The following is a 24,340-nucleotide window of genomic DNA, read 5'->3' as shown; positions in this document are numbered from 1 at the left end:
GTCGTGTTTCTAATGATTTCAGTCTTTCGAAAACAATTTGAAACGATAAGCAAAAAAATAAAAGATTAGATTGTTTTTGCCCCGGACCAACTCTGAAGGAGGCCTTCAAGTTTGTGCGGTGCCTTATAGCACAATGAAAGGATTTTGTTTCACATCACCTTATCAACGTAAGATGAGCCGCGTCGATAGAACATGTGTTTTCGCGAGTTCTTTTGCCTCCACAGGTAGTGGCTTTGATGTGGTGAGGTGAGAACGGGTGTCCGACCAGTCCGGGGTTAGAGCTGAACCCAAAAGATCACCACTTAAGACTGACCAGACGTATAAGTGTATGGGTTTCTTTGAGTTTATCTAAGCAGTGTTCTTAATGTACAAGTTATTGTAAAAAAAAAAAAAAAAATACTGTGCTCCGACATTTTAATCACCAATAGACTTGGTGTACTATATACCGCAATCTAGAGTTTAATTAACTTGCCGTCTGAATATAAATGAAAATTATCCGATTTAATAAAAGCCAATCAATCACGGGTAAACTGTTATAGTCAACACTCAAGCACATTGACTATATTTATCACCATGACAACTTTATGATGTCCCATGTGTGAATAATAATGAACAATTAGTAATTTATTTACAGATCTTGCAGATTAATTACGCTAACACAAGAGAGAGAGAGAGAGTTGGAACAAACATTTGATTTAAAACATCTCTTACAATAATAACAGTGTCAATAAAATAAACATATTCAAAGATATTGTCTCTGCACTTGAAGATGAATAATTGTTTTTTACTCAAAAATAAACTTTTTTTCTTCTCTCTATTTTATAACTAAAACAAACATTTAGATCTTATCAGATCAGAGCAGAGCACTAAACTTGATTCATTTTCTTAACATATCACTCATTACAAAGACTTAAACTTTAACAGCTTCACTATCACCACCATCACCATCAACACCATCATCATCATCATATTAAATACCCTCCCAATTGCCAGCTTAACCAAAACAATGACTGACTCTTTTCCAAAATATGCTAAATTCTAACTTTTAACTTTCTTAAAACCCATAAGAAACAAATTAAAATAAACAAGAGAATGAAAAAAAGAAAGACAGATAGAGAATTGATTGAAGAGAGAAGAAAAAACAAATCTTGCTTGAAGTGTGAACAAGATTCTTCACAAAAAAACCCTAAATTTTTTATGAAAATGGCAAATGCAAAAAGACAATTAATTAATGAGGATGATGATGTTGCTGAGATAGTAGGTAATGAAATTTAATGAAGACTGAAAAATAAATTATAGACAAAAATTAAAAATAAGAACCAAACCAAGAACAGATATGCTTCTTTTTTCCTCCCTTTCACACTTGTAGATGAATCAAGCAAGATTTAGATTGCCCTGAATCAAACATTCATAACCAAACATCAAAACATGAACTAAGAAGAAACCAAGAACAGAGAAGAACAAGAATTAGAAACTTACAATGAAGTAGAAGATCTCAGATATGGCAACCAAAGCAATTGCAAGTTTTGGGAGTGAAAGAACAGTAACCAAAGGGTCTATTAGGGATGTTGCAGTTAATAGCATAGCAACAAGGAGAAGGCAAGCAAAGACCTTTAGCACCACCACAACAAGTACAAACAGAACATATCTGAAAACTTCCAAGCTTCCTTCTTGTTTCATTCATTACCATAAACTTCTCCTCCATCAATGGCACCATCATCTTCTCTCCTTCAGATGGTAATACCTCATTTGCCTAACAAATTCCAAAATTCCAATCAGAACCCAGAATTACTCATTCACTAGAGCTAAAGAAAGGTCAAAAATTTGAATCAGGTTAGGTTAAAGGTTTGATTTTTGACGAAATTAGAACTACCCAGATGTGAAAGAAGAGAGCTTTAGAGGGAACTAGTGATGGGATCTAAGTAAACAAACTCACCTGGTGACTGAAACTGATGAAGATTGAGAAGAGAAGAAGTAACAAGAAGACAATAGAGATCTTCGATTCTTCTAAAGTTCTCATTTTTTTTTTTTTGGTTTTGAAATTTTCTTTTCTTTGTTGGGTTTGGTTTATTATGTGGTTAGGGATTTTGGGTAAAAGTAGCAAATGCTACTTCTCTCTCGAGCTACTTTTTTCAATTATTTTGGTTATAACATTTATGATTTTTGTAGAGAAATGTTTTTGTTTTTATTGAGGGAAATAAAAAGTGGGGTCTTTAATTTACTATTTCTTTATTTCTCCACTTCATTACCACACCAATATCGAATCAAATGATAGAGAAAACCATACCAATAGTAATAAAACAGATTCTTCTTCTTCTTTTTTTTCGAAGGATCTGATTCTTTTGGGTGACAAAGATCATTTCAATAAAGTTAAGATTATTTTTATTAGCATTTAGAATAGTGAAGTGAAGCAGACACCAGACAGCAAAATTTATAACCCATACATAGGAGCTTATTTGGTCAATGACAAGAACTTAAGACAGTGTCGTACATGTAGTATATAGTCTTGAGTTCATATTTCCATATAGATTACAAGTTTATAGAATAGAGATTTGTATGAATAAGAATTCAAGATCAACAAAGTAAAACTCACTTTATTATGCTTAAGAAAATAACTCAAAACTTAAGCTCTTGTTCTTTCTTAAACCATACAACTCTCACACAAATAGGTCATGACTCAACCTATCTATTTATACAAGAAACTCAAATCCTAATCTCACTAGGATTATGTATATATTAGATAACTCCTAATATATTTGATATTATCCTCTCTTTGATATTATCCTCTCTAAACCATAACTCGGTTTAGTTGCTTCCCGTACCAGTTATCTTCAAGCTTACTCCAACATTCTCCCTCTTAAGCTTGAAGTCTTCTTGTGCCATGTCCTTAACTCTAATGAGACTCCTCATTTCCTTGAATTTGATTCTCCCAAGTGCTTTGGTCAGTATATCCACTTTCTGCTCATCTCCTGAAACATGTAAAACTTCGATTAGCCCATTCTCAACGCATTCTCTTATGAAGTGGTAACGTCTATGTATATGCTTGCTTCTACCGTGAAAAACAGGATTCTTTGTGAGTGCAATTGCTTATTGATTGTCTATAAGTATGGTAACCTTCTCACAAGAAGCTCCGACGATTTCACTAAGTAGGTCTTGGAGCCAAATGGCTTGCTTTGCAGCTTCCGTTCCCGCCATAAATTCTGCCTCACACGACGACATTGCCACAACATCTTGTTTCTGTGAACACCATGTTATTGGACTCTTACCAAAATAAAACACATGTCCCATTGTGCTCTTCCCATCATCCGGGTCAATGTTATGGCTACTATCACTATAGCCTATTAGCCTTGGTATCTCTTTACTTCGACCAAAAAACAATCTGAGAGTAGTTGTCCCATTTAAGTATCTCAAGCATTGCTTCATTGCTGCCCCATGTGACTCCTTAGGTTGTTGCATATATCGACTTAACACACCTACACAATAGGACAAATCTGGTCTCGTGTGTAGTAGATAGCGAAGGCAGGCAACATTCTTCCTATAGCTCGTGGCATCAATGTCTCTCTCCTCCAAGGCTTTTGATAGTTTCAAACCTGCTTCCATTGGTGTATGCACCGGATTACACTCTGTCATGCCAGCTTCCTCTAATATTTTTAGTGCATATCTTCTTTGATTCAACGCTATTCCTTCCTTAAGTTGACACACTTCAATTCCGAGATAGTAGGTTAGTTTACCAAGGTCACTCATTTCGAATTTTGATGCCATCTCTTTCTTGAAACCTTCTATGACCTTAAAACTCGTCCCTGAGAGCTTGTCTCAAACCATACAAGGCCTTGTTAAGTTTGTAAACTTTGTTCTCATATCCCTTTACTACAAAACCTTCTGGTTGCATCACATAAACCGTTTCCTTTAAATCTCCATGAAGAAACGCAGTTTTAACATCGAGATGATGTATTTCCCATCCGCTAGACGCTGCAAGACTTATTAGAAGACGGATTGTCTCAATCCGTGCTACTGGAGCAAATACATCCTCAAAATCGATTCCATGTCGCTGCACATATCCCTTTGCAACAAGCCTGGCCTTGTGCTTGCTTATGCTACCATCCGAATTTTTCTTAAGTTTAAAAACTCATTTTAGGCCTATCGGCTTTATTTCTTGCGGTGGTTCCACAAGGCTCCAAGTTTTGTTCTTCTCAATGGAATGAATCTCATCTTTGCACGCAGCCAACCACTCTTTTGACTCTCTTGCTTCTGAGAAATCCCATGGCTCATCATTTAAAGCCATTAGCAGCCTCTCTCCTTCTACTTCACTCATCAACACGTAATCTAGAAGATACTTGGGCTTTGTCACTACTCTTCCTGACCTGGTTACTGTTCTCCCTACAGCAGCTTGAGTTTGGTTATCACTCTCATCATCGCTTTCATTCTCTGAAGATTCTCCGCCGGTTTCATGAACTGTGGGCTCACTTTCTTTTACTCCGGTGTTGGTTTCAACAGTTCTCGGGGTCTCTGTTTCATTGTTGTGCTCTGTTTCTAGTATACCATGATTCCCGAAGATTCCAAACTCGATTCTAAGATCTCCCGTGTTGTCATTCTCGTGTCATTTTTGTTCCAATTCCAGCCTTTTGTTTCATCGAAGATAACATCGCGACTCACCATTGCTCTTATATTTTTTGGATCATACAATCTGTATGCTTTTGATCCAGGCTCCGTACCCAAATGAACCAACACACGTGACCTGTCATCTAGTTTCTTCAAATGTGACGCCTCTGTCTTTGCATATCTAACACAACCAAAAACTCTGAGATGATTAACATTCGGGACCTTCTGTCGTAGCATCTCGTATGGTGTCTTGTCCTTTAAAGATCGTGTAGCTATTCTGTTTAAAAGATACGTGGAGTGCCTCACAGCTTCTCCCCAGAAACGATTTGGAACCCTCATGTGCTTTAGGATGCTCCGAGTCATTTCCATGAGAGTTCTATTGCGCCTTTCAACAACTCCGTTTTGTTACGGAGTGTATGGAGCTGTGAGATGCCTTCTTATGCCCGAAACTGCACAAAAATCATTGAATTCTATAGATACAAACTCACCTCCCCTGTCTGTCCTAAAGGTTTGTATCTTTTCCCCTGTTTCTTGCTCTACTACAGCCTTAAATCTCTTAAATTTTCCGAAAGCTTCACTCTTCTCCTTTAAAAGTACCGTCCACATATATCTGGAGTAGTCATCAATAAGCACAAAAACATACTTGTTTCCTGCTACCGTGCTCGGTGTGATCGGGCCACATAGATCCCCGTGAATCAACTCAAGTGTTTTGGTGGCCCGATACATTGTAGCTTGAGGAAAAACCTTCCTTGTTTGCTTCCCAAGTAAACACGAGCCGCAGATTTTCATCTCAAAGTTTCCAAGTGAAATTCCCGTTACGAGTTCTCTTGTTATCATTGTCTTAATTGTCTCATGATTAATATAGCCTAGCCTTGCATGCCATCTTGTTGAATCCGCTTGAGTTGTTGTATACAAGCACATTGTCTCCTTGATTCCCATTCTTACCTTGTAGAGATGATTTCTTGATCTCACTGTTTTCACAAGTAGCTTCCCATTTTGGTCATGCATTGTTAGACTTTCTCCTTTCATTCTCATATCACAACCCGATTCTGTTACCTGACCAAGACTAATGATGTTACTTTTGAGCTCGGGAATAAAATAGACGTCAATCATCTTCCTAATCTCTCCGTTTATGTCGATAAACTCTATGGTACCTTTTCCTTTGATATCAATTCGAGAATCGTCACCAAACCTTACTTTTCCGGAGATAGTTCTATCCATATTTGAAAAATATCGCTTATCTCCGGTCATATGGTTACTAGCGCCATTGTCAAGGTACCACATATTGTCTTCTCTAGAGTTTGTTTCATACTTACTAGGTAAGACCTTCTCTTCATTTAGATACACTACTTCGTGCATCATTAGCTCATCTGCGTCTACTGTGCTCTTTGTGTCGTTTTCTTGTACTTCTTGCAGCTTAAGCAAACGATCCGGGCAATCAGATGCAAAGTGACCAAGTTTATCACATCGATAGCAAGTCACTTTTGAAGTATCTCTTGTTCCATTGTATCGTCCTCGTCCTCTTCCTCTGTTAGAGAATCGTCCTCCACGTCCTCTGCTTCCTTAACTCTTTCTGCGCCCAAGTGTTTCGCTTTTATAGACTCCCAAACCTTCTTAGCAGTATCCATCTCTCCAATTGCCAGAACAAGTGATTCGGGGATTGATTGAAACAACAAGGCCATAGCTATGTCGTTGTTCCCTTCGTCCGTCGATGATTCCTCAATGATATTCCACACCTTATGAACACGAAGCAAAGATTCTCATCCTCATGGCCCATACTGTGTAATTAGTTGCGGTAGCATAGGGCACTTGATCGATGATGAGCTTCCTCCGTCCTTGTTTATTGTTGCTAAAGCCGTGTTCGATTCATCCGCAATTTCACTCATGGTGTCTCACGGATCTTACAAGCTCTGCTACCAAATATAGAATAGAGATTTGTATGAATAAGAATTCAAGATCAACAAAGTAAAACTCACTTTATTATGCTTAAGAAAATAACTCAAAACTTAAGCTCTTGTTCTCTTAAACCACACAACTCTCACACAAATAGGTCATGACTCAACCTATCTATTTATACAAGAAACTCAAATCCTAATCTCACTAGGATTATGTATATATTAGATAACTCCTAATATATTTGATATTATCCTCTCTAAACCATAACTCGGTTTAGTTGCTTCCCGTACAAGTTATCTTCAAGCTTACTCCAACAAAGTTTGTTAGGGATTTTCAGTAAATTTCAAGGACTTGCTTATACATGTACGATATAGTCTTGAGTTCATATCTTTGAGACGGAAATTTGATAACAAGTAAATAAACGACTCATCTCACAATATACTATAGGAATAATCTAGAAAAAGCGTTGCCAAAACATGATTTCGAAATTGTCGACAAAACCCAAATCTTTGTAAAGTAATCATTCAAACACTACAAGAATATTGGCTTTTAATAGCACAATACTATAGCGTTTTATTCACAAATGCTATTATAAGTATAAGGTCGAGTTTAAGATAGCGTTTGTAGTTTTAAAAACGCTATTAATAAAGTTTCGCAGAAAGAAAAATAAACACGCGCCTAATAATTTTGGGTTTCTATTTTTATAGCATTGTCTTTAATAGCAGAATTATCATAAAACGCTATTAAAAGTGAACCGGGAAAACCTAAAAATAATTGGCCTTGAACCGGGAAACTAAATTTGGCTTTTCCCTCTAAAAGTCTCGATATTTTCTAAGTCCTCAAAACAAGCTCTCAACACTCTTACTCGAAATTTTCTAAGTCTCAAATCTCTCAATCGATTCAAGCTCTCAAATCTCTCAGTCGATTCAAGCTCTCAAATCTCTCACTCGATTCAAGCTCTCAAATCTCTCAGCCGATTCAAGCTCTCAATCTCTATCTCACTCGATTATAAACGGTACTTTTGTGAAATTTCGTCTCGATTTAGGGTTCTTAAAAGTTGTAATTGATTCCAGTCGATTATTACCTTTGTTTGTAGGAAGATTTCGGCTTATTTGTCACGGTGAAAGGTATGTTACATTGTGAGGGTTTTTGATTTGGGTTTCAAATTGGATTTTCGATTTGGGGATAATGTTCGATTTGGGGATAATTGGGTTTTTCAATTTGGTTCTCATTCTGTTTCTTTATATTTGCGCAGATAACTATACAATCTCCTGTTGTCAAACTCGAATTACATAAGGTAAATTATTCGTTTACTAAGCTTGATTTCTCTTTGTATTTGCTGAAATTTAGCTTCGTTTCTTTTCAGTTTGGGTCTTATAGTTGTTTAGGTTATGTTTTATACATTTGTCTTATCTTTGAAACTCTTATCTCATATGTACATCTTGTGGAGCTGTGGTGTTCTTGTGACATGGACAAGTCTTGGGTTTGGCTTCCAAGGTATGTTACTTGCAGAGATTTTTGTAAATAGTTCTGTTAAGAAATGTTTTGAGATTGATTTTGAACATTGAAATTTTTATTAACCTACAGGACTAGCCTTGAGTATCATGAAGGTGCAAGTTCTTTTGTTTCTGAATCAGCAAAGCGTTTGGGTAATCTTGAAGAAATGTTATGTCCCTGCATGCATTGCCGCAATGTATGCCATCAGTCTAGAGAAATAGTCGTGGATCATCTAGTTATTAGGGGAATGGATCAGAAATATAAGAGGAGGACATGTTGGAGTTTGCATGGGGAGTTAATTAGTGACAACACAGCTGATGAAGCAAGACCAGAATTAGAAGCTCATTACTTGTATAGAGCAGCTTTTGGAAGTGAAGGAAAGCCAGAGAATCATGATGAATACCAGTCAGAGTATGTTGAAAGTAATGAAGAATCAGAGTTTAGGAAGAAGTTGGAGGATGCTGAAACTCCACTGTACTCGAGTTGTCCTACTTACACTAAAGTTTCTGCGATTATGGCCCTTTACCGCATCAAAGTGAAAAGTGGTATGTCAGAGAACTTCTTTGATCAGCTTTTGACTATTGTTCATGACATGCTGCCTGAAGACAATGTACTTCCAACATCAACGTATGGGATGAAGAAATTCTTGAAGATATTTGGGTTTGGTTATGATGTTATTCATGCATGTAAGAATGACTGCATTCTTTACAGGAAGGAGTATGAAAATATGGTAAGCTGTCCAAGATGTAATGCATCTAGATGGGAAAGGGACAAGCACAGTGGTGAAGAAAAGAAGGGGATTCCAGCTAAGGTACTTAGATATTTTCCTATAAAGGACAGATTCAAGCGTTTGTTTAGATCCAAAAGATTGGCAGAGAATTTGCAATGGCATTTCAACAATGCTAATGAAGATGGTACCATGAGGCACCCTGTGGACTCTACAACATGGGCTCAAGTGAATTCTAAGTGGCCTCAGTTTGCTGCTGAGCCAAGAAACCTGAGGTTAGCGCTGTCAACTGATGGGATGAATCCTTTCTCCATTCAGAACACAAAGTACAGTACATGGCCGATGTTGCTAGTAAATTACAACATGCCTCCAACAATGTGTATGAAGACAGAGAATATAATGCTGACAATGTTGATCCCAGGACCAACTGCTCCAGGTAACAGCATTGATGTCTATCTAGAACCATTAGTTGATGATTTAAATGATATGTGGAATGATGGCATTGAGGTGTATGACTCATTCATGAAGGAGACATTCACACTAAAAGCAATGTTGCTGTGGACTATTAGTGATTATCCAGCCTTAGGTACTTTAGCTGGTTGCAAAGTTAAAGGAAAACAAGCTTGTAATGTCTGTGGGCACCTGAAAAAGTCAAAGTATACAAAGAAGCATCCGACAATAATGCTACTAGTTCATCAGTAAGTACTCATTTTTTTCTATTGATATGTGTTTCAATAAATGATTTTGATACGATATTTTTATGCATGGTTATGTAGACTGTAAATGAATCAATGGATAAGATCTACATCTACGGTTGGAATTTGGTTGATACAATTGTTGCTGAGGGTCGAATGGTATCAACAGATCCTACAGAAATAGTCAACAATATTCCTATTGGTCCCACTGCTGCAGTTGTGATGGTTGAGATGGTGATTGAGAAAAATGCTTGTTTGTGGAGACCAAGTACTGATCTGCGGGTGATTGGTGATGCACTTCACGAGAGAATCGTTTGGCCAGTAGACAAAGTAGACCCGATAATTGCTCCTTCAATAAGATCATCACATGTGGTAAACAATCTTTTACATTGTTTTTAATAGTCATTGTCTTGCAAAAAACAGTTTAACTTGGGTCTCTGATTTGGTACTCGTTTCATATTAGAACTGTTTCATGTTCTAATGTTTATTTGTTTAATCTGATGGATATTGTGTACAATTGTGATTGATTTTTGTAGAGTGCTAACAGCAACAACACCAGCAGTACTCAATCTGGTCAGAAGAAGAAGTGCTACTTGATAGATTGCTCTAAACCGGGACAGAAGGTTGCAGAAGGCAGAGTTTGGTCATCTAATCCAACAGACACAGTGCATCTTAAACCATTGGGACCCAATGCTAGCAAGGTATCAGTTGACGTGCCACTAGTAGGAAATGCGAAAGTGTGGAAACCAAGTTCAGAGATTCAGACCATTGATGATGCATTAGGTAGTCTTGTGGCTTGGCCTAGTGATAAACTTCTTTTTATGTGATGATGTTGTGGTAGTAGAGAACATTAGTGTGTGGATGTTTGGATGCTTGGCCTTAGTAGAGAAACTTGTTGTGTTCGGATTAATTATGTTTGGATTAATGTTATGTTTTGGATTTTTATGGAGTATATTCAAAAACAGGTTTTCAATAATCAAATTGTGTACAAATAATAACGAAAAATCGTTTATATCTAACGCTATTATTATTCAACACAATAACATTTATAAAACGCTGTCATTACATTAAACTTTGAAAGAGTAAATAAAACGCTATTATTACACAACACAATAACATTTATAAAACGCTGTCATTACATATATTAACAGCGTAAATAAAACGCTATGAAAGAGTAATTCATAACTTTTCAGAAACGCTATTAAAGATAATACAATAATAGCTTGACATAAAACCGCTATCGAAAGTGGCGGAGCTATTATAGCGTGCGATGATATAGCGTTTGGTAAAACGCTATTGTATCTATCAATAGCGTTTTCTGACCGCTACAAAAAGCCAATATTCTTGTAGTGAAAATCTGATATACTAGATTAAAAAAAATATATGAGAATGCTATTACCGTAAGTAGTAAATCAAAAATATTTTCTTAATATGATATTAATAAACTTAATCCAAATAATATAATTGTATTAGATTGTAATACAAATTTCATTTTCAAAAATAGGTTAGTTTTTGATGAGGTCATGAGTTCAAATCTTACCAACATTGCTCGGGTTCTTGAATGTATCAACCGCCTTGAACAAGGTCCGGTACAAAGACAATGCGGGAAGAATTCAACAAAGATATGGAGAATTTGATAACCTATAGAGAAATGGAGAACACCATCAAACAATTCGATAATCTCACTCTTTGTAGTAACAAGTTTAAGCAAGAAGAAGCAGAGCCTACAGAATAACAAACTAAGGTCATGAGTCCAGATAGTCATGGGCGTTCAGTTATCGGTTTGGTTCCATTCGATTTCGGTTCGGCTCTAGTTCTTTCGGTTTTAAAATTTAGTATCCATTCGGTTATTTTGCTTTGGATAATTTCGGATATTTCGGTTATATTTGGGTATTTTCGGATATTTTTGGATATTTTCGGTTATTTTTGAGTATTTTGACTATTTATATATATATTTCAAATATTTTTGATTATTTGGTCTATAAATAACTAATATTTTTGAAAATGTAACTGTATTTCGGTTCGGTACCGATTCGGTTACAGTTATTTTGGTTATAGAATTTAGTATCCATTCGGTTATTTTCAAATTTTCGGTTCAGTTCGGTTCGTTTTTTTTTTGCTTCGGCTTCGATTCGGTACATTCGGTTCGGTTTATTTGCCCATGCCTAAATCCATACTAAAGTGTTGGCCCAACTTTTGTGAACCAACAAGTGAAAGGCCTCTCCTCAAGACAAACCAAACCCAAGTTCTCTTTGTCATCACTCCAAACGACGCCATTTAAGGAGATGTGCGGAGTAGACGCTTCCAAGACCGAGAACTTCCTCCCCAAACTAAGGTATGCGTTTAAATCTTTTAAAATATATGTAAAGTTTCCTTTTCTTTTGCTGGTTGGTTCGAAAGTAGTCTAGGTTCATTTTGTAGTTTATTTCTCAATTATTTGTTGTCTTTTCTTCTCTTTTCGAAGACCCTAGAAGGTCGAGGTGTTTGACATATTAATAAAGTCCATTGCAGCTATTGTAGCTCACTTTGTTGCCTATTAGCAATAAAGAGAGAACAAAGAAAGAAAAGTGTGAGGGTTTAGGGTTTTGATGCTTTGGACCGTCTAAAGATACTTAACATAAGCAATAATAAGAATTTCAGATTAGGATATTACAAATATTCAAGAGCTGGTGGAATAGGAAGATGCAGAGAAAATTTTCTCAATTAAGCTGTGTTCAAATGCTAATCGATTAGGCTGGTATTATACCAAAGATGGAGTGTACATTGTAAAATCAACTTATTGACTTGCCACCCAACTTCCCGTGAACCAACTTTCTCTACCGCTTATTGGAAATGTGCCTCTCAAAAGTGAAAAGCCATACCGTGGGAAGTTAAGATTGCTCCAAAAGCTAGACTTTGAAGGAAGATCCTTGACATAAGAACCACCATGGTAAATTAAATTTTGGAAGCTTCAATTGGCTGAGAGCTAGATTCTGAAAGGACAAATTTGAAGAATGCCAAGTCAAACGGATTAAACGGGATTTGTGAAACTGATAAAACAAGTTAATGGGCTCGAATAAGAAATGCAAGAAAAAAGAAGCCCAGTATACAAATGTAACGACGTCGTTTTCGTATCACAAAATAAGGAAATCTATCCTTCGAGAGCAAAAAGAGAGCTTTCTAGGTTTTTCTCTTACTCTGCAATACACAGCAATGGCGGCGAGAGGTGCTTTGCTTCGATACCTTAGAGTCAACGTCAATCCAACAATTCAAAACCCTAGAGCATGTGCACTTCCTTTCTCCGTTCTTCTTCGCCGTTTCTCTGAGGAAGTTAGAGGCTCTTTCCTTGACAAATCTGAGGTCACAGATCGCGTTCTCTCTGTCGTCAAAAACTTTCAAAAAGTTGATCCTTCGAAGGTAAATTCTTCTCCGATGAGACCCATTTCTTCATTTCCGATTGTATTGCGATGAAATTGTGTAATTCGTAGTGGTTCTGGTATTTTACTTGTTAGGTTTTTGAGTAAAACCTTTAGAAAAAATTAAGCTTATTTGGATTATATATGATTAGATGAAGAAAAAAGCTTTGATTTTGAAGATGGTATTTAGTGTTTATTTCATTGCCATTTCACTGGCCTGAGTAGAAAGCTTTAGGCTTCAGCATTTTGTTTTTTTTTACTTGCAAAAACAAAGGATAAAATTTATTGCCTGTTTTGGATGATTGTGGCTGTGTAGAATAAGCTCACATATTTGTTATGTGTTTTAGTATCTCCGTTGCATCAATTTGTATAGCCTTTTCCTCATGTTAAATGCTCTCTTTTTCTTCTTTTGTGACTTGTGGAGATATTTTCGATTAGGAGTAGCCAGAAATGCATATTTGTCGCAAGGGTTGGAAACTATTAGTGAGGCCTATGTAATATTCTTTAGAGATGAATAAAAGGCACTCCTTTTCTTTTGTATTTCTGGGAATTCATGTTTTCTCCATGCCATGTTTGATTAGTTAAGCTTTCCAAGCATCACAATCTTGTAGAAGAGGAATTCAAAAATTTTGGTTTGATGAGCACGCCATTATGTGTAATATCTGGAATCTTTTGAGAAGTTTAGCTGAGTGATCATTTGTGCATTTTCTTTTACTTGTAGACTTTGTGTTTTGGGTGTTTATGTAGTGCTTCTTAGCTCTCTTGATCAGCAACTCAAAATCAAACAATAAAATATTTGCATTTGTTGCTCCCTTAGAGAATTTATCTGATAGAATCAGTTGTTTACCTACCAGAGTCTCAAGCTCCATATTTCAGTGCTTTCTTATCTGCTATTACATTTCACTAGGCTGTGTGTTTTGGGTGTTTATATAGTGCTTCTTAGCTCTCTAGATCAGCAACTCAAAAACAAACAATAAAGTAATTGCATTTGTTTCATCTTTAGAGACTTAATCTGACCTAATCAATTGTTTCCTTTATCCGAAGTTTCAGGCTCCAAATTTCAGTGCCTTTTAGTAGTCTTGAACTCTGTACTAATCCAATTTGTACTGTTGTTGCAGGTAACACCAAAAGCCCATTTCCAAAACGATCTCGGGTTGGACAGTTTGGACAGTGTAGAAGTTGTGATGGCATTGGAGGAGGAATTTGGGTTTGAGATCCCTGATAATGAAGCAGACAAGATCCAGTCGATCAATCTAGCTGTTGATTTTATTGCTTCTCATCCTCAGGCTAAGTAAAAGAGAAATAAATTCTTCGGCGTTCATGCGTGCCTCAGCTGTGTCTACAGATTTGGTTAAAGCCTAATAAGAAGTAAAGAAGCAAACAACATTTTCTTTTTGTCATGAGAATGGAGAAGCTTTTGTTTTTGGCTCTACTACTCTGGTTTCATAAGTTTTAGATGTGTTTCGGCATGAATTACGATGTCTTTCAAGGAACTTTGTTTTTCTTGATTATCTTATTAAATGCATCAGACACTCATTGCATTATTAAACGATACCTTCAAGTATCGCAGGCTCGTCTCTCATAAAAATCCTCTTTCCTTTATTAGCATTCAATTAAATGGAACATACATAAAGTTAAAAACTATGCAAAATAGAGTAAATTTTATAATCTACTACAAAACATACATAAAATGTCGAATCTTGTTTGCTTGTAGTTTGCGTGTGAAAAAAACTCTACAATAGCAGAAGAAAAACAAGATTTGGTAAGAAATACAGAATACTCTTTTTTGAGTAAAGTTCTCTTTTAAAATATTTGGACACATTTATAGTCAAACAGTTTCCTGCAACAAGCTTCAAAGGAAGCTTCTTTGGAAATTCCCAGAAGAAAACTTGGAAGCCAAACCTTCAGCCATACCCTCGGCATCAAGTTTCACATTCTGTCTCCCGGCAGTAAGATCGTTTTCACGGTCCCATGGCTTCCACGGATGTTTCCCTACCCACTCGTCCTTCTCGGTTTTCTCTTTGGATGAAGACAATTTCTTCTTCTTCTTCAGACGGCTTGAAGAAGAAGAAGAGTCTTCTCTGTGCTTCTCTACCAGAGACTTTGCTCTTTTCTCTTTGTTATACTTGTCCACAAGCTCAGCATCCATGCTTCTTTTCATATTTTCCCCTTCGTTTGATGCAAGCGCACTCGCCTTGTTGTATGCCTCCAAGTAACTGCAACCCCAGAAAGAACAATAATAAGAACAAAGCTATGAAACTTCAACCAAATGACCAAACCCTTCAAAATCCACTCCCCCCTTCAACAATCTGCAGAGTGCAGAGACAGCCCAAATAAATCCATCCTTAACTAATGGATATCTAACCAATGTGTTTTGCTTTTATGACAAAAACAACCTCGTGAAATGTAGTTAACAGGTGCTAGTGAGAGGTTGAAAAATTAGTGTGTTCTTACTTCATCTTTGCTCTTTCAGCTTTGTCCATAGGAGTATCGGTCCAGGCTGTAGTGTCTCCGCGACCTTCTCTAGCATTTCTGCTAAATGTGGTTGATTGCTGCACAGCCACTCCAACCTGCGAAAGATGAACCCCATATAAGATTTAAAATTTGAACCCTATCCAACAATTCAAAAGCGTTTACAATCAATTGTGGATCTCTCACCTTTCTTTCAGGAGGCAGAGTGGTCATCCACTCGTCTCTTTTAGGTACAGGTTTAACTTCGGTTGCTGCCAGCAGCTCTGCGTCACCTTCCATTGATATGCCTGCAAACCGGAAAAAGTCTCCATTACTATTTCATCTCATAAAGGCAAAGAGATTAAGGAGCCTGCATGACACTGTGATTCATCATCACCTTGTGATCTTCTCCATTGTGCCGCTTCTTGCATTGAACGTAATTCAACCTGTAGGGCAAATATACCGTGTCTTTTTAAGTAATACGAACAGATTTATCCAGAAAGATTACATAGATCAATCCGGCAGAATTACAAACCTTAAATGCCTCTTGTTCCTCCTTGAGTTTAATCTTATCATCCATTGCTTTTCTCTGTAGACATTAATACATTAGTGATATAAAAAAGGGTAATAAAAGAGATGGTATTAAGGGAATACACATAAAGAGATGATCAATGGCCACATGATTCAGTAAGTCTCTGAGAGCATATTGAAAAATAATCAGATAGTAGATGATTCATTATCTCACCTTTTCTGGATCTTGTAATTCTTTGAAAGCTTTGTTCAGTAAAACGAAAGCTTCCTGGGCTTGGGGATGAGAACATTTGTCTGGGTGAACAAGAAGAGACAGCTTCCAGTACCTATAGACCAGAATTATCTATATCAATTATGTAACTGATTACATAAAATTGTGTAAAACGATTGAGCGCAGTTATTTAGTGAATAATAATCATTTTTCTACATTGCAGAAGTGTAGCAGAATCCATACCTCTTCTTCATATTATCAGCAGCCATATTGTGATTCACTCCTAAGACGTCGTATGGACTATCAGCGTCAGCTTCCATAATCCGTGTCACCTGTTTATGCAAGACGAATGAGTTGCTACTCTAGCGAATACGCTATCCATAAACTTTGTGACACAAAAAATGTACTGATAACGCCAGAAGGAAAACTAAGAACCTCTTCAAATCGCTCTGCCTCATTCGACGATGCAACTTCTGCAACAACAGCTGGTGGAGCAGGTCCAATGAAATATTCTGAATCTTCTTCTAGCTCAGCTTCTCTGAAGCATTTTGATAAAAATTTATTAAACGGATTATTCCATATAAAATGAAAAGACGATAATCTTTCAGCTGATAACCAATTAAAAGTACCTAAGTTCAGCTTGAGCTTCTGTTAGCTTTGCTGCTGCAGCAAGTAACTCAGCCGATGGCATTGCAGGTCCAATCACCCTACAATCAAATTATAACACCATAATGTTTTATCCTCTAAAGTCTAGACCCACTTTAAGATCTAGTCCAATAACCAATTAATACCAAGCATACTAGAATGAACCACAACGAAAAAACTTGAATCACCTTTTCTTTGGACCAGCAACATCATCAGCTGAATTCGATCCCAAACCGTTCTCATCTGGCAAACCCTTTTCAGTGTTCTTCAATGGGACAGAATCCTCAAGGTTTTTCTCAACTTCTTCTTCGCTGCCTTTAATAAGATGCCCCACTACATCTAAAGAAGGAGAAGCACCTGGTGGTAACAAAAACACTCTATCCCCACGTTCCTTCAACTTCAAAGCAAGAAACAGCTTCTTCAACCGCTTCTTCAAAGCACTCTCGGAAATACCCTTTATATCAACCGCTTGCCCATCATCTATCATTTTCAAAAGCTACAAAAAATGTATAAAACTCGAAACATCAGAACATCAAGACATTGGACGCATAGCACTAGCTATGAGTTCAGGGTTCACCAAAAATTCCACTACTCATAAACCAAACCTATCTAGAGTAAAGAAGAATCACATCACCTGTTTCAAATCATTGCCAACATTAGGAAACTCCAACAACATCTCCTTTACCACAGTTTCAGGCTCATCCTCTTGATCAGAGAATGAATCAGAAGCAGAGTGAGACTCAGTATCAGACTCATAATCACGCTTCTTAGTCTTCTTCTTCTTCTTCATATCTCTCCTCTTTCTCTCTTTCCTCTCAATCTTCTTCCTCTTCCTTTCCTTCTCCCTCTTCCTCCGCTTCTCCCTCTCATAACTTCCTCCGTCACTTTTCCGCCGCTCCTTTTGCTTCTTCCGCCGCTTTCTAGAAGGCGAATCAGACTCGTCGGAGCTGTATGACGAAACAGACGACGACGATGTTGCTGAAGATGGAGTATCGTCTCCCGAATCAACCTCTCTCTTCCTGTGCTTAGCCATTTTGTTCAATCCCTGAATCAGATTTTCCAAATCCAATCAAGAGCCTAAAATCCCTCAATCACCAAATTGAAACGTGTAAATAAGCTATTACCTGTTCTCCACTCCTCCGGCACCGTTTAAAACGAGAATTAACTTTCCGGCGGAGTATTCCGTCGTAAATGTCTGTTTGTTCCCCTTTAGGTCGTCGTTGTCTACAGTCTGCTCGTGGAAGAAGAGATGAGCGAAGATCGACACAGGAAACTGCGTCGTTTAGGATTTAAAACTAGCAAAAATAAAAATAAACCGGTTTAGTTTAAAGGGGTAATTGCCAAAATGGGCATTATTTGGCCCAGAAATTTGGATAAAGGAACATCTACCGGGCCTTTCAAATTGGGCATTTATCACTCGTGCGAAATTACACATTTGCCCTCTAAAAGTTGGGCGGGATTGGAATTGCTTGAATTCCGAAAACTGACGACGGAGATGACATCTCCAACAGTGCCGGCTTTTTTGTGGCTGAGAAACGACGATGTGTAAGCTTAATCCGTGGGGTAGGTAAACGTGAGAAACGATATAGGATATAAGAAGAGTGGTAGGTGTTTGTGGATATTTGGATCTGATAATTGTTGTTTAAAATTGTTGGATTCATAAAGCTAGAGCTGAAGATAGAAGTTTAGAGAGAAGGTGGCCGTTTGAACCATGAACTCTGAGGTAATGATTTCGCTTTTATACTCCTATACATATCCATTAGCTCTGGAATCGATTACTCTGAAGCTCATTGTGAGGTTACTGATGTTAAGTTGGAAACTCACACAACTGTCACTGGAATTTAGTTGTTTGTATGATGGGTAGTAGTCCGTTTCTGTTATGGATATTAGTCGGGTTTTTAATTATATTATGCAGAGCTATGTTTGTTGTCGTTTTGGATGCTAGGTTGAATTTTTTTTGGGTTTAAGTGGTTTTTGTACTTGTAGTCAGTGTATAGCAGAATGAATTCGTCAATGGAGTTTGGTTCTGTATCTTATAATAACTGGTAGCTGGGAGTGCTGTGAAAATGGTATATGGGATTTTCTCATTGCAAAGGAGTGCTATGCCCGAAGCATATCAATGAGCATGACAATGAGTTATGACGAGCTGATAGCGAAAGTTACTGCGGAGTTTGATCTGTCCGAGATGACCCTGATGCCAAAGCTGAGTTATTGGCTTCCAAGCCAACTGTCAATGTTTTCAGTTAACCGCAGACCTCCTGTAATAATTTCAAGTGAAATGGGAATCCGAAATTTCCTTAATGTCCGAAGAACTGCAATTCATCTTAATTTGCTCCTGTCTCTGCAAGAGGCTTCAGAAGCAAGTTGTAGTACACGCATGAGAAGAGTTTGTGTTGCAGCAGAGGATGAACAGGATCCTATCCATGGAGATGGGATCAGGATGTATAGTGTCGAGACTGCCACAACTGAGAACAGGAACGAAAATTCCGGCAGTCAGGTAAGGCGTAGGCTCTTTGGAGAAGGCCTTGATAAAGGGAAAGGGGTGATGATCGATGAAGGTGGTTGTAGTCGGCGGGGATGCCTGAGTTATGTGTTGATGCTGGCCCTAGTTGTGTAAGGGAAAGTGTTGCTGGTTTTGGAAGGAGTATTGAGGAGATACCGGGTAGTACTGTCCCTGGTATAATAAGTCTTTCAAATGCATCAACACCTTCTTTATCAAATTATCTGAGTGAGCCCAATACTGAGGATGAACTAATGTTGCGAGAGTTTGAAGCATTGGAGAAGCGTCAGGCAGATTTGGCTAAAGAGAAACGTCAAACCAGTGCAAGGGAAAGGGGGAAGTCTCAATGTGATGGAGAGTCTGACGCCTATTTCACGGATGGGGTTGAAAGTTCAGGTTCTGATGAAAATGGCTTGACTGTGTCTGAGTTGACTGCGTACGCAAACTGGGGGGACCTTAATGACTCCGATTGGTCAGATGATTGGGCGGTTCCTGTTATGGAGGAAGGAGGCGCTTCTGCTGTTGAAGAACCTCAAGATGCTGTAATAAGTAATGAGTGGATGGAGGAACCAAGGCATTCCAGAGAAAGAGATGTTGGTGATGAGGTCCTCGCTTACTTGAATAGATCTCTTGATAAACCTCTGAGTCTGCAAGACACTGATGATATGGGTGATGAGGTGGGCACAATGCCACCAACTAATGCAGGACCTTCTGCTGTTGAAGAACCTCAAGATGCTGTAATAAGTAATGCCTGGATGGAGGAACCAAGGCATTCCAGAGAACATCATGTTTGTGATGATGTCCTTGCTTACTTGAATAGATCGCTTGATAAACCTCTGAGTGTTGAAGACACTGATGATATGGGTGATGAGGTGGGGACAATGCCACCAACTGATGCAGAACCTGTGTTTGATGATGTCGTTGACTTGACCAACACAGATGGATGTGCTCCTGTTTCAGCTGAAGATGATGCTATCTATATTGGACGTGTTTTCAAAGATAAAGTTGATATGCAGAACACCTTAGCCGTTTATGCAATCAAGAGAATGTTTCATTTCAGGCAGACAAGGTCTGATCCAAGAAGGCTAATCTTTGTGTGCGTTGACCCCGGATGTAGGTGGAGAGTGTTTGGGCATCGTGTCTCAGACAACTCTACAAATTTCCAGGTCCGAACAATGACTTTAACCCACAGTTGCACAATTGCGGCAAGGTCACAATATGGAAAGCAAGCTTCAGCTAAGGTTATTGGTTCTGTATTGGAGAAGAAGGAAGAAGTTTGCAAACGGATTAAGGGGGCCAAGAGCTGCAGACATTCCTGACATTGTACTTGAAGAGCTGAAAGTATCTGTGACTTACATGAAGGCGTGGCATGCGAAAGAAGCAGCAGTTAGGAAGAGCAGAGGCAGTGACGAAGAGAGTTACAAACTGCTTGCTGGTTATATGTATTTGCTAAGGGAAGGTAATCCTGGGACTGTTTACAAACTTGAGCACAAGTTGGGTGCAAAAGGGAGCACCCAGTTCAAATATCTTTTCTTTGCACTTGGTGCAAGCATTGCTGGTATTCCGCATATGAGGAAGGTAGTCCTTGTGGATGGGACAGCTATCAAAGCAAAGTTCAAAGGAGTTCTGTTAGCTGCTAGTATGCAAGATGCGAACTTTCAAGTCTATCCTATAGCATTTGGCATTGTTGACTCAGAAAATGCCCCTGCCTGGACATGGTTTTTTAGGCAGCTAAGTGCCCTACTTCCTGACTCTGAAGATTTGGTGATCATTTCTGACAGGCATCGAGCAATATATGCGGGACTTCTTGAGGTCTATCCTCTGGCTTTCCATGGTGCATGTGCAGTGCACATAGAGAGGAATGTTAAGCACTTTTCTGGGAAAGGACTTGCATGCCTAGTTGGAAAAGCTGCAAGGTCTTTCAATGTTGGAGAGTTCAAAGAACACTATGTAGAAATTTGTAGTAGAAGCAAGAAGTGTGGAGAATACTTGGATGCCATTCCCCTTGAGCACTGGACGCAAGCTTACTGTAAGGCGAAGCGGTATAATATGATGAGCAGTAACATTGCTGAAGCGCTTAATAGTGCATTGGCGAAGATTGTTGAACTTCCTATTGTAAGTATGGTAGAGTCGATCAGAACAAAACTGATGCAATGGTTTTGTTTTAGAAGAGCAAAGGCAAAGCGTTTGTTTTCACTTTCGGAACCTATAACACCAAATGTGAACAAGTTAATGATGCGCTACCATACAGCATCAGCAGGTTTGAATGTGAAAGGCGTTTCAGATTGGAGTTACCAAGTGAGTACACCTGAGGGGAAGTCATACTATGTGGATCTTCAGAAGAAGACATGCTCCTGTCAGCAGTTTCAAAAGTTGCTGATCCCTTGTCCTCATGCACTGGCTGCGGCAAGGATAAACGGTGTACACATCCCAACACTGGTTGGAGATGTTTACAAACTGACAGTCTTCCATGCTGCATATGAGCAGTTCATATTCCCTGTACCAAATCAGGGTGATGCAGAAGTCCCTGAAGTTGTGGAACAGGAGCAATTCAATCCGCCAAGGAATCCTCCTGGTCCAGGAAGGAGAAAGAAACGTAGGATTCCCTCAGCTGGAGAACATGTGGTACCTTTCTACACGCCTTAAACTTGTTATCAAATACAAGGATACACATACTGTATTTTACAGGCTTCCTATGGTTTGTCTATATCTCAGGGAGGAAAGCGGAGAAAGGGTGGTCCTCATAAGTGTTCAATATGCTATGAAACAGGACATAACAGGGCCACTTGCTCTAATCCTGCTGTATAAGGTTGGTCAAGTAGTTGACAAAAAGTTAGAAGTTTGGATTTGTAATGGAACTAGTAACATAGAACTTTTAACATAGGTAGGTTTTATAATTGCAGGGGAGAGAACAGTTTTTTGTGCCCCAAATGCAGGGCAGTGGAGGTTTTTTGGTAACTACTGTAAAGCAGCAGGCAGAGCCGGTATTGACTAGAGGCTGGGGTGAAATCTGTTGCGACTTGTAGAACAAGTCTTTTGTGGAACTGGTGCAAGAACGTTTTGGCCACTGGAGTAAGCATGCTTTTGGATTTCAGCTTGAAATCGTAGAAGGTGAAGGCGGAGACCTGAGGGGTTTTGTTTTGTGAACATGTACTAGGCAAGGTAATTGATTGATATGTATTGCCTGTATGGTTGTGTTTGCCTGAAGGATGTAAGTTTCTATTAGGGACTGCAAATAAGTTGCAAATATGTATGTCGCTTTGTAACGGCCCTAACTATATATATGACAATGGCATTTGGTGAAAATTTTGTTTTCTGAATCAAAAGGAAACAGTAGAGGTAGGACAGGAGTAGCAGGTTTTTTGGCTTAGGCGTTACACAGTTTGGCATAATAAAGACTACAGCATACGACAGTTCCATATACTAATACATCAGTAACATGGTCTACAGAATAAGAGCGAGATAGTGGCTGACGAGATAGGAGGATGGGTTAGCACATTGCCTGAATACGCCTTGCGTAGTGGAAGGCGAAGCATTTTGGGCAGAGATGGAGAAGAGAGAAGTTGTTGAGCACACAGTGTGGTAACCCACCAAAGCGGAGTGTGTTGTCATAGAGGCCAGAAGGTAAAATTCCCATGTCCGCTATTTGATGTATAACCATTTCAGCAACTCCAACAGCCTCCTCAATGGTGCTAACACTTCTGAAGAAAGCAAAGAACACTTCCATGCCTTGGTCAAATGCACCGCAGCAAATCAGGAAAGATCCAAGAGCAAAGTGAGCGTACATAACTTCGTCAGTTGCTGAAGCTATTAGATCGAGTGCCCTTTGGCTAGGGCCCGTCTGAACAGCTAAGCGGAGACCTTCGACATAGTTTGCAGTAACGTTGCCTGCAGCAACACATTTTAAAAGGAAAGGCCTGTACCTGGAGTTTTCAAGGCATAGGCGGCTCACGAAGATGAATTCATCTATGTCAGCATCCTGGAGCACTTCGTTTGCGAAAGCTATTGCTTTGGTAGCAGGACCAGCAGCGATTAGGGGCCAAGCTCACGGAACCCATGCTTCCCTACACGCCTAACAATGTCAGTAAGCAGAACATTTGGAATGGTATTCATTGTCTTGCGCTTGCTCTTTATGTGTTTGGGGTACGCTGAGGGAAGACGGTGGAGAGGTAGTTCTCAGTTTTATAGGCGGAAGAAGTTTCAGTGTTTTCCATTGTATGCAATAAATATGGTAGTTCAGAACTGAGTAAATGGTGTACTCATTTATGACTACAGGTGAAATAGGAGAACATAGTGGATGCGTTTTGGGGGAACAGAAGGAGTAGGTAAATGTGTCAGTAAGCTTATTTGGGTCAGTGGAGAGTAGTAAAAGGAAACAGAGCATAAGTTAAAAGAAGAATAACATATTTAAGCTGGAGAACAAACACATAAAAGGGAAAATACATATAAGAGGAAGAAAGACTAAAATTATTTAAAAAAACAATCAAAGACACCAACATAACTGAGCAAGAGCAGAGAACTAGCAAAGGAGGAGGTACATAACAGAGAACCAATAGAGGAAACAGTTAATGCATCTGTTGCTGAGGTTGCAGCCTAGACAGAGAGGAATGTCGACCCATTTCCAAGTATTACTATGACTCCGTATCTTCAAAGGGCCAATTTGCATTATTTGCCTGAAGACAGTACTGCCAATGGAATCTGCTGCTTCGAATGAGCCAGTAGAACATAAAAATGTAGAACAGCTACGAAGAGCATCATCGTAAAAGCCCAAACACACTTGCAGCAAGGCTATGGTGAAGTTAGCATGAGGTAGAGGATCCGGTTGCGATAGCAGCAGTTGGAGAGCATACTCTGCCCGACCCTCTCTTGTTGCAAGCTTTAGGCTTTCTAGGTAACACGCAGTTGGATTACCAGCTTGGACACAGCGGGAGAAAAATGGATGGAAAGGAGATTCATTGGTAATAAGATGAGGATTGTTGAAAAGATATTGTAGAGAGATAGTACGAAGAACTGCAGGATCAGAAGCAAGTGTGTTGTAGAACTTTGAAGTCCCAAGCATTCCCCCTAGATTGATGAAACTATCAGCTCCTACACGCATAGCAATATCTATGGCAACATTGATATCAAGGTTTTCCATATTTGTTGTTTGAGTTATGGTTTGGTAGAAGAAGCATGTACATTATATAGGAATTA

The 24,340-nt window shown here is 38.7% G+C and overlaps 5 protein-coding genes across 5 annotated transcripts; 3 read left to right on the top strand and 2 right to left on the bottom strand.

Annotated features, from left to right (window-relative positions):
• Positions 1 to 677: 677 nt before the first annotated feature.
• On the bottom strand, positions 678 to 2,141 carry LOC9324398. The gene is made up of 3 exons (XM_021035311.1): positions 1,937 to 2,141; positions 1,480 to 1,753; positions 678 to 1,395 (listed from the first exon to the last, which is right to left on the bottom strand). Exons 1-2 carry the CDS (start codon positions 2,018 to 2,020, stop codon positions 1,496 to 1,498), a joined length of 342 nt encoding a protein of 113 aa, XP_020890970.1. The 5' UTR covers positions 2,021 to 2,141; the 3' UTR covers positions 678 to 1,395; positions 1,480 to 1,495.
• A 7,490-nt stretch (positions 2,142 to 9,631) lies between these two features.
• Positions 9,632 to 10,357, top strand: LOC110230947. Its single transcript, XM_021035308.1, has 2 exons — positions 9,632 to 9,786; positions 9,951 to 10,357. The coding sequence occupies exons 1-2, from the start codon at positions 9,637 to 9,639 to the stop codon at positions 10,239 to 10,241; spliced, it is 441 nt and encodes a 146-aa protein (XP_020890967.1). The 5' UTR covers positions 9,632 to 9,636; the 3' UTR covers positions 10,242 to 10,357.
• Positions 10,358 to 12,543: 2,186 nt separating this feature from the next.
• LOC9322902 (acyl carrier protein 2, mitochondrial) lies at positions 12,544 to 14,373 on the top strand. The gene is made up of 2 exons (XM_002888288.2): positions 12,544 to 12,810; positions 13,928 to 14,373. Exons 1-2 carry the CDS (start codon positions 12,607 to 12,609, stop codon positions 14,102 to 14,104), a joined length of 381 nt encoding a protein of 126 aa, XP_002888334.1. The 5' UTR covers positions 12,544 to 12,606; the 3' UTR covers positions 14,105 to 14,373.
• A 78-nt stretch (positions 14,374 to 14,451) lies between these two features.
• LOC9322901 (calponin homology domain-containing protein DDB_G0272472) lies at positions 14,452 to 17,878 on the bottom strand. Its single transcript, XM_021035242.1, has 12 exons — positions 17,772 to 17,878; positions 17,282 to 17,692; positions 16,836 to 17,143; positions 16,632 to 16,709; positions 16,438 to 16,540; positions 16,246 to 16,334; positions 16,006 to 16,117; positions 15,796 to 15,849; positions 15,658 to 15,706; positions 15,468 to 15,568; positions 15,264 to 15,379; positions 14,452 to 15,025 (listed from the first exon to the last, which is right to left on the bottom strand). The coding sequence occupies exons 2-12, from the start codon at positions 17,678 to 17,680 to the stop codon at positions 14,662 to 14,664; spliced, it is 1,773 nt and encodes a 590-aa protein (XP_020890901.1). The 5' UTR covers positions 17,681 to 17,692; positions 17,772 to 17,878; the 3' UTR covers positions 14,452 to 14,661.
• Positions 17,879 to 21,382: 3,504 nt separating this feature from the next.
• LOC110230922 lies at positions 21,383 to 21,955 on the top strand. The gene is made up of 2 exons (XM_021035182.1): positions 21,383 to 21,772; positions 21,836 to 21,955. Exons 1-2 carry the CDS (start codon positions 21,383 to 21,385, stop codon positions 21,953 to 21,955), a joined length of 510 nt encoding a protein of 169 aa, XP_020890841.1.
• The last annotated feature ends 2,385 nt before the right edge of the window (positions 21,956 to 24,340 follow it).

The sequence above is a fragment of the Arabidopsis lyrata genome (genome assembly GCF_000004255.2).
Source record: "Arabidopsis lyrata subsp. lyrata unplaced genomic scaffold ARALYscaffold_2, whole genome shotgun sequence".
In the NCBI taxonomy this organism is placed as follows: domain Eukaryota; kingdom Viridiplantae; phylum Streptophyta; class Magnoliopsida; order Brassicales; family Brassicaceae; genus Arabidopsis; species Arabidopsis lyrata.
The sequence above is the reverse complement of the archived record's forward strand: the minus strand, read 5'-3'. Positions and strand labels throughout refer to the sequence as shown.

Excerpts from the sequence above, each read along its gene's own strand:
- LOC9322902 (XM_002888288.2), top strand. The coding sequence starts at position 12,607 with ATGGCGGCGAGAGGTGCTTTGCTTCGATACCTTAGAGTCAACGTCAAT. Across the intron at positions 12,811-13,927 it reads AAAAAGTTGATCCTTCGAAG|GTAACACCAAAAGCCCATTT; the intron begins GTAAATTCTTCT and ends CTGTTGTTGCAG.
- LOC9324398 (XM_021035311.1), bottom strand. The coding sequence starts at position 2,020 with ATGAGAACTTTAGAAGAATCGAAGATCTCTATTGTCTTCTTGTTACTT. Across the intron at positions 1,754-1,936 it reads TCATCAGTTTCAGTCACCAG|GCAAATGAGGTATTACCATC; the intron begins GTGAGTTTGTTT and ends GGAATTTGTTAG.
- LOC110230922 (XM_021035182.1), top strand. The coding sequence starts at position 21,383 with ATGCGCTACCATACAGCATCAGCAGGTTTGAATGTGAAAGGCGTTTCA. Across the intron at positions 21,773-21,835 it reads CCTCAGCTGGAGAACATGTG|GCTTCCTATGGTTTGTCTAT; the intron begins GTACCTTTCTAC and ends TGTATTTTACAG.
- LOC9322901 (XM_021035242.1), bottom strand. The coding sequence starts at position 17,680 with ATGGCTAAGCACAGGAAGAGAGAGGTTGATTCGGGAGACGATACTCCA. Across the intron at positions 16,335-16,437 it reads AGGCAGAGCGATTTGAAGAG|GTGACACGGATTATGGAAGC; the intron begins GTTCTTAGTTTT and ends TTGCATAAACAG. Across the intron at positions 15,569-15,657 it reads ACAATGGAGAAGATCACAAG|GCATATCAATGGAAGGTGAC; the intron begins GTGATGATGAAT and ends TCCGGTTTGCAG.
- LOC110230947 (XM_021035308.1), top strand. The coding sequence starts at position 9,637 with ATGGTTGAGATGGTGATTGAGAAAAATGCTTGTTTGTGGAGACCAAGT. Across the intron at positions 9,787-9,950 it reads CAATAAGATCATCACATGTG|AGTGCTAACAGCAACAACAC; the intron begins GTAAACAATCTT and ends TGATTTTTGTAG.